General features: G+C 29.2%; 1 protein-coding gene across 1 annotated transcript; it reads left to right on the top strand.

Moving 5' to 3' along the window:
* The first annotated feature begins 5,462 nt into the window (after positions 1 to 5,462).
* Positions 5,463 to 7,110, top strand: NAC100 (NAC domain containing protein 100). Its single transcript, XM_028059653.2, has 3 exons — positions 5,463 to 5,776; positions 5,863 to 6,140; positions 6,226 to 7,110. Exons 1-3 carry the CDS (start codon positions 5,590 to 5,592, stop codon positions 6,817 to 6,819), a joined length of 1,059 nt encoding a protein of 352 aa, XP_027915454.1. The 5' UTR covers positions 5,463 to 5,589; the 3' UTR covers positions 6,820 to 7,110.
* Positions 7,111 to 9,213: the final 2,103 nt, after the last annotated feature.

Genomic DNA, 9,213 nt, shown 5'->3' on the forward strand with positions numbered 1-9,213 from the left:
TCCATTGTTTAGACTTTTCTGAGTTTTTGTAGTAAGGCAATAAAACTCTGCAGATTAAGTTGTGTTGACTTCTCAAAAATTTGAAAATATAAAAACTATATATTACTAACAACTTCACCTATTAAATGAAAAACTAAATAATATAATAATATATATAATGTCATAAATAATAATAACAATAATTTACTAACTTAGCTTACGTTAATTCATCACAGAGATCGATTGATATATAATGATTTTAACTTAATGCACAAAAGATAAAAAATATATGAAACACACGTAGATATTTTATATTATTAAAAAATACTAAATTATAATATATAAACGAGTGTAAATATTATATTAAAATTTTAATTTTAATATTAAATTATGTTCAAAGTTCATTTTCTAATATTTAATAAAAAAACATTTAAGTAACTAATTTATTAAAATATCTAAAACAATAAATTGCACTAGTCATAGTCATTATTTTTAAGCAACCCAATTCACTACATAATTTCTGGGTTAGAGTTTTGAGTGTTTATCAAATTGATGTAATATGCAACCCTATTTTCTTTGGTAATTAATTCAGTAGCCTTTGATGATATTTTATTAGGAATTAAACTCTTGTGACTGTGACTCGAATATCTAAATGAGTAGATTGAATACTACCATTAGCTAATAATTACCAAATAATAAATATTTTTTTACAAAATAAACATGATCATTATTATTATTTTTTTAACAAACGTTGTTTTAGATTAAAATAATTTAATTATATCTTTTCAAATCATTTTTTATCGTAAAACTGTTTATTTAACTATTTACAATAATAAACTAGTTATCTAAAAAACAATGTCTCACTAAGAGGTGAAAGTCACCTTAGTTACAATTATAGTACACAATTATCAATTTGGTAGTCAATTAATGAAAAAAAAATATAATTGTATGGTTTTAAAATTCATAGAATAAAGATTATAGAATTTAAAATTGAATAATAAAATTTGCATAATATAATTATCCCTTATCTTTAACTCTTAATTTTCCTTTTCTTTATTTTTCCCTCTCGCTTACATTCTATTTTGTTTTTCTAACTTTTATCTAATTGCATCTCTTATTTAACTAAATGCAATAAGAGATGACAAATAAATTTAACCCCGTAGATATTGCAGAACTCGTTCCTGTTTTGACGAAAAATCTCCGCATTGACTGATATGGGTATGAGTTAGAGCTGTTAAATGGGTCGTCCGGCCTGACCCGATCCAATCCACAACGAGTTGGTCATTTAGTGGGTCAACCCAACCCGACTCACTTATAAGCGAGCCAACAAAATTTCGAACCCGACCCGACCCACCACGGGTTGGTGGGTTAAACGGATTTGCTCACTAGTCCACTTAATTAAAATAAAATATAATTTTTTTTCTTAAGTCATAAATTATAATTCGTATTAAAATTTAAATAAACTTCAATACAATTTAAATATAATCCAAAATGATGTTAAACTCCAATACAAACCAAAACTAAAAATAAATAAATTACTATTTAAGATCAAAGCATTCTTGTCACTTATCCAACTCTAATATTAGAGTCTTGAATGGATAAATCCCACAACATTTTTATCTCTTGAAGCATCTTCTTTATCCCTACGTATTTGGAGTTGAAGCTAGGTTTCCATTTGTCAATCCACTAATGTGTTTGGTTAAAAAAACAACCCAACATTGCAAAGTCCAACATAATGTATGTGACCATACAGGTTGGTGGGCCAACCCAGCTCACCACGGGTTCAATCTGGATGAGCTAGGTTCTTGGTGGGCCAGGTCAAAAGTTGACCCGTACTGACATTTGTAAAAAAAAAAAAAAATCAATCCAACCTGAGTATGAGTATGCCGGGTTGGTCCATGAGTTCTGACCCACTTTGATGACTCTAGCATGAGTATGGAGACTTTTTCAAGTATAAGAATGAAGATGAAGATGTACATATCTGTCTCATACTCGTCCCCTTCCCTCCATATCATGTCTTCATTTAAATTATTAAAATACTCATAATTGTTTATAATCTTATTTGAGGTAATATATTATAAAATATATAAGATGAATTTAAACGTATCAAAAAACGGAAACTTTTAATACATTTTACATTGTTAACGAATTAAAATAGTAATTTTCATTTTCCATCTCACGACATAGAACCTAATTTTGACTTTATTACAATATGGAAACAATGAAATGGTAACTTTTTAATATGAAAAGTTGGTCAAGTGGTTATGCATTATATATTAGACAAATTTGCTTATGAAAGACCAATGAATTCACCTGTCATTCTGCAACCACCCTTGTCAATAATATCTCACACATTGATTCCCTATATCATCATTTACATATTGAATTTATGTAAATATGTAATCAAAATACTTTATTAATTAAAATGTTCTTTCCAATTATTGACAATAAAAAAGATTTGTAGTTAAAATATTTCGATTTCTAATAAATGATACTTAATGATGCTGAGAATCAGATTCAAATTAATATTTCTTTTATTATAGTTGGTGTGGTGATGAATAAACTATTAAAATAAAAACGTCTTCTTATTCTCCTTATTTACTTCTATGCTACAAACCAAAATCTCCAATTTAGAGAATTAATCTAATTTTTAAGATTTTCAACTAAGAACATTCTTTTTTGTATTATCATGTGACCATGTCTAACAAAAAAGAGATTATAAATGTCTATTTAATATAAAAATAATAACATGATAATTATAACTGTTTATTATATATTTAAAATATATTTTTTATATTTGAAAATATTCACTTATTATAAATCATAACGATATATAAATATATATATTTGTCCTGTATAATAAAACGTAAAATACTAATTTATTCGTGTCCTTTTGTGATTATAATGGTGATTGTCGTTTTATATCTTTTTTTTCTTTCATTATATTATCTGTTACTTTCATCTCTTCCTCTCTCTATTTTTTTTTTCTTAAAACATTTGCACACTATTAATTGCGGAAATAACACCTTCTCAAATAACAAACAACACATTTTGGTTCGTTCTTCATGTGAGCTCAAAAACTCTAAACTGACATTCATAAAAAAGTAAGTTTTAATTATTAAAGTTAATTAGTATAAGATAATCAATAAGAATTATAGTGAAAAATTATGTGTTTAGAAAATAATTTTAGAATATAATTTCCTCATCCATCATTTCGGCAAAAAGTAAGTAAAACAATCACGTTATGCCCGCTTTCCTAAAATTGAAAAATAATATTAAAATGATTTTCCAAAGCTTATAACAGCATAGAAAAATTAAAATATTACATTTCTAAATTTACATATACAAAAATATATTTTTAGTTTGTAAAACAAACACACTCGTAATTAGGAAATGTTTTAATTTATTCTCCTCTCATACCATATTCCAACCCTAATGCAAATAGACTCTTTCACTAACATTTTCTTTTCATTTATAAGGTTTGGTTTTCATGCCCCGTTAATGTAAAAATTACATAAATAATGCTTTAAATAAATCTTAATCTAAACATTTATTGTAAAAATAAACATTATTATTGTACACGACATTCTAATTATATATATATATATAGACTTTAAGACATTGTAATTAAAATTTTAATTTTATACGAGGATTCCCTTGTGTCTACATTTCAAAATTTCAATTTTATCCTTTAAAATATAATTATTTATTAAATTTTTGAAAATTGTTTGTTACTTTTACAAACTTTTTTATAAAACCGTTTATACCTGCTTCTTTTTCTTTTCCTATGTATGAACAGTTATTTTCTTATCTTTTCTGATATATTTCACTTTATTTTTAATTTTTAATAAATATAACTTTATTTTATATATCAACTTAATAACACACATATTTAAAAAATGTTTACACACAGCACCTTTACACTAGTATTTATAATACATGTTCGAACTTTATCTATTATGTTGATAATACGTTACCTTTGATACTTTCGTTAAGACAGAATTGTTGATAATAACACTTAAATTACCAAGTATTTATTCTTTATTATTCATGTATGATAAATTATTAAAATTGAAATATACAGTAAAGTTAACAATGAATATATATTTTTCTCTCATCTGAAGATGTAATATTATCATAAGCATCATAAAATCAATTCGAAAAGAATAATGTTTGTTGGAGTTGAGTTCCATGCATCACTGTTTCTGATTTGGCCAAAGACGGCGTTATAACGACACTAGTTTTTTGATGATCCAAGATTCAAGTACAGCTTTTTCGTTTGTCTTTCCCACAGTTTGTATGTCTCTTAATTCAAGGTTGTGTATTACTAATTTTCAAATTCAACATTGAACGCATAACCTAAGATTCAACTTTAAAAAAATAAAGTGGTTTTGCAATTGTGGATTTCTTTTTTTAATTCTTAAAAATCATATCTACCTCGGAAACTATTTATCTTATTGTTTCTTGTCTGTCCACAATAAATCTTGAAGACCATATTTGTAATTTCATTAGAAAAAAAAGTGATAACTGATTTTCAAAAGAAAGATGCAGAACGCGAGCTGGTATGATCTATTATTGATTGCATTAATACAGCTGGGAATATTATAGCTTCGCAGATACTCTTCCTTTTATTTTATGGCATGTATGTGTATATAAAACGAGTTTTTTCTTTTTTTCAAAAAAAAAGTACAGAATCTTTTTTTAAAAAGAACTATGTGAAAGTCTCAAAGTTCTCGGTGGAAAAACATACATTATCTACTCGCTTCATTCTAATCGTTCTTTCCTCTTCTGATTGTGAAAGGAAAAACTTAATATAATATTCACCATTTGCATAAAACATTTCTTTTTGGCCCCTTTACCACTTAAATCTCCCCATTAATTACCTAAACACACGTAAAACGTTTAAATTGAACCATTTATTTTAACCAAAATTATCATGATAAAATATAGAAAAATTATATTATAACTCTTATTTGTTAACTTTTATTTTTTACTTCCTGACGTGATTTAGTATGAATCATTGATTCATTCAAAAAAATAATAATGATGGTAATTAATCAATGATATATATTAAATCACGTTAGAGAACATACGATGAGAGTAAAAAAATGAGAGTGATGGTATCTTTATCCTAATTCCTAAAATATATATATGGTTTAGAAGGAGATTTATGTGCATTAGATAAGAGTAGAGTAGGTGTGTAATTAAATTTAGGGTTAAATAAAAGTATAGTTTTGTAGTTTATGAAAAGCATTTAATTATTGGAAGAGGGTTAATGGGAGTGAGATTTGAGTGTTTGGTGAATATGCAGTGGAGATGTAGATAAAGTAGAGAGAGTAAAGATAAGAAAAAGTAGGTAAGTAGTAACTACCTTAGCATGATGATGTATGGAATTTAAGGAAGGAGGGTGATGAGTGAGAAGAAAATGTTATGTGAGAAAAGTTGGAAGAGAGAAGTGGGCTTAGGCTATAAACAACCAAAGGAGGTTACCTTACATTCCACGTTTCTTCCTCCCTTCCCAAACACCAGTATTTATGACCCTCTTTTCCTATCTTTCCTTTCCCCTCACACCTTCCCTTTATCATCTTCTTCTAAATCCTTTTTCTTCACATGGAAAACCTTTCGCTGCTTTCTAAACAAGACGATCACATGGATTTGCCTCCGGGATTTCGCTTCCACCCCACAGATGAAGAGCTTATAACCCATTACCTCTACAACAAGGTCATTCACACCAACTTCTGCGCTCGGGCCATTGGAGAAGTCGACCTCAACAAGTCTGAGCCTTGGGATTTGCCATGTCAGTCTAAACAAATCAATCAATCCCTTTTTATCTTCATCTTCATCTTCACTTTTCTGTAAAATTAAACCTTCCAGCTTTTGCAGGGAAAGCCAAAATGGGGGAGAAGGAGTGGTACTTTTTCTGTGTCAGAGACAGAAAGTACCCCACTGGATTGAGAACCAACAGGGCCACCGAAGCCGGTTACTGGAAAGCCACGGGGAAAGACAAAGAGATTTTCAGAGGAAAATCTTTGGTCGGAATGAAAAAGACTCTTGTTTTCTACCGAGGTCGAGCACCCAAAGGAGAGAAAAGCAACTGGGTCATGCACGAGTACAGACTCGAGGGGAAATTCTCTGTTCACAACCTTCCCAAAACCGCAAAGGTATCTTCTTTTTCCCATCCTTTCTTTTTCTGGTTGGATTTGTTTTGGTTTCTCTGTGATTGAGGTTGTTGTTTTTTTGTGGCAGAACGAGTGGGTGATCTGCAGGGTGTTTCAGAAAAGTTCAGCCGGGAAGAAAACTCATATTTCGGGGATAATGAGGTTGGACTCTTTTGCCAATGAATTGGGTTCTTCCGCTCTGCCACCCCTTTCGGATTCTTCACCTTCTATTGGCAACACTAAACCGCTGAATGAATCGGCTTACGTGCCCTGCTTCTCCAATCCAATTAATGTTCAAAGAAACCAAGAAGGGGTCTTTGATTCCCTCAATAACTCTATTTACGGGGTTTCTTCAAATCCCTTGGACTTTCTCCCCAGAATGCCACCTTCTGCCTCCTTCTACTCATCTCAAGGTGTTCAGGCTGTGCCTAATTTGACGTTTCCCGGTTCTGTTTACTCTCTGCAGGACCACACCATTCTGAGAGCCATGTGTGAAAACAATGGTAATGGTTACAAGGCAGAGAGGGACATGATCAGTGTCTCACAGGAAACGGGTCTTACCACTGATATCAACCCTGAAACCTCTTCAAATTTTGATATGGGTAGGAGGCACTTCGACAATCACAATCATCCATCTGTTTCTGTTGCCCCGGTGGATCTCGATGGTTTGTGGAATTACTAAAAGTTATCATCAAATAGAAGGAAAAGTGAAATTAACCCTACTTTTGATCTAAAAGGAATAGGAACAAGAAGAGGCTGGGATGGGGTTGATGCTGTTGTTACTCTGTATAGATTTTATCGAAAAACATGTATTGAAACGTATATGATAAGTGTAAGAAATGTTGTGAAATTATTTAGGGTGGTTTTGTATTTAGACACTTAAGGCTTTGTGGCTGGCTGGTATCAGCATTTGCATTAGCATGGATTGAAAATGATGATGGAATGAGACTGTTGGATTAAGATCTAAAAATAATGATTGTGTGGCGTATCTTGTTGATCTTGCCTTTCTGGTTTGGATCGGTATAGTCCAGCTAATACTGAGACCAGGACCAAGACCAAGAGCTTCGTTCGGTTAATGTTTGAATTCAATAATAATATATAGTTTAGTTTTAAAATGTGGGGATGTACGGTTACCAAAGAAAATCCTGAATTCTCTATCTCTCTATTTGGACACACGTGCACGAGCATACTTTGACATAGACAAATGTTAACAAACTTATCTGCATTTACCTACTCCAAACCTCACTGTGCAAATCATGACTCTCAACTCCGAACTTCTCTTTCTGTTTACGTGCGTGTGTGTTAATGACAAGACACCATGATTCATTGTCAAATGCAAAAATTCAAACGTTTTACCTAAACATCTTAGCACATCACTTTAGTGGCGGTGTTCACGATTCACCAAAATCGTTCCCGTCTTTTTCTATATTGTTAATAAGAAGGACGAGAACAAACAACTGATATTCATCCTGCACAGTTTCTCAAAAATTAAGTTTAATTCCTAAGAAAGCGTTTCAGAATAGTAAATTTGATGGGTTTAGTTTGTAGAGAATGAACAAGTAAGTTGAGAACAAATTCTTTGTGCCAGTGCATCCTCCAACACGTAACATAATCCATGCATGACCAATGGCATGGCGACTGCAATAAAAAAAATCAAAGTATAAAGTTAAGAAGAAAATGTCATATGGGCTAATATATATAATTTTGGTTATTGTTCTAATTTTTTCAATCAAATTGTATTCCACTAAGCTATATTTATATAACTTTGATTCTTGGACACATATTTTTGTATGCTATGAGAAAAAGAAAAATAAACTTCTTTCGGGTGTGATTTCCTTCGTCATCTTAACTTCAGATAATCGAGACCTTATCATTATTTTGACTTATTATATTAATTAAGATTCTTTTATGCTAAAGTTGATAAGGATTTTTTCGTAATCATTTTCTTTTTTTCTAATGAATGTTAATTTTATTTTTGCAACCAAAGTTTTAATTAAAATTTTCTTAGTTAAAATTAGTAATGATTTTACCGTTAATTATAATAAAGTTTTTTTTTTTGTTGCCATTAATTAGGTTTCCTTGCAGTCATTGCATTTTTTTTAGCTGATATTGATTAAAAGTTATGTTGTCATCTATACAAGTTGTGGTATTTGTCAGTTAATATTATTGACAAAATTATTTTCTAATCAATGGCAACAAGGTTTTAATCAACATTAGTGAAAATATTTTCTTGTAAATTAAGATTTTTCAGTTGGTATCAATAAGAAATATTTTTAAATTGATATTATTATAAATTATTAGAATTGTTTTTTAGTTGATACTTCTTAAATTTTCTCAACTAATATTGACAAGACTACTTTTCGGAGAATATTAGTCATTTTTTTGTGGTAATCTATATAGATATTTTGGTTAATGTTTATTAAGATTGTTTTTGAGAACATTTTATATTATTTTATTTTTTGTAAAGAATGTTTAAGATTATTTTTTATATTGTTTAATTGAGAAACTGACAAAAAAAAAACTCTAATCAACAATTATAAAAATAATTTTGTAAAATATTACTTAAAAGTAACCTCAACCAATGTAAATTAATAATTTTATTTTTTTTTGCAAAAAAAAATGAAAAAATCTTGAGAAATGTTGCAAAAGATTTTATATTTGACAAAAAAATATCATTGACTAAAACTTTCGAAGTTTACTATCAAAATAAACTTGTGTACTTGAAAATAATTGATGTATTTTATTTAAATAAAAAATAAAATTTAGTAAATTTAAATTGTCTTATTTAAATAAAAATAGAAAATATAATAAATTGAATGTATTTTAATTGGTTAAAAAATGGTGAAAATCTTATCCTTAGTGAAACATGAAGGCTTGTCTGTATCTGTGATCATTTATTGTTTCATTCATTTGAATTTATGAATTGATCCATTCCTGATTCCATGATATGAATTCCGTTGTTAAGCTGTAATGGCATGACATGAGAGCATTGATCTTCTTTTTCTTATTTTGTCCAAAAATACAATACACCATCTCATTTGTACCATGTGGTGTTTACATTTATGTCACATGATAA

This window comes from Vigna unguiculata, chromosome 3 (genome assembly GCF_037176805.1).
Source record: "Vigna unguiculata cultivar grain cowpea cultivar isolate G323 ecotype 2 chromosome 3, ASM3717680v1, whole genome shotgun sequence".
Lineage (NCBI taxonomy): Eukaryota > Viridiplantae > Streptophyta > Magnoliopsida > Fabales > Fabaceae > Vigna > Vigna unguiculata.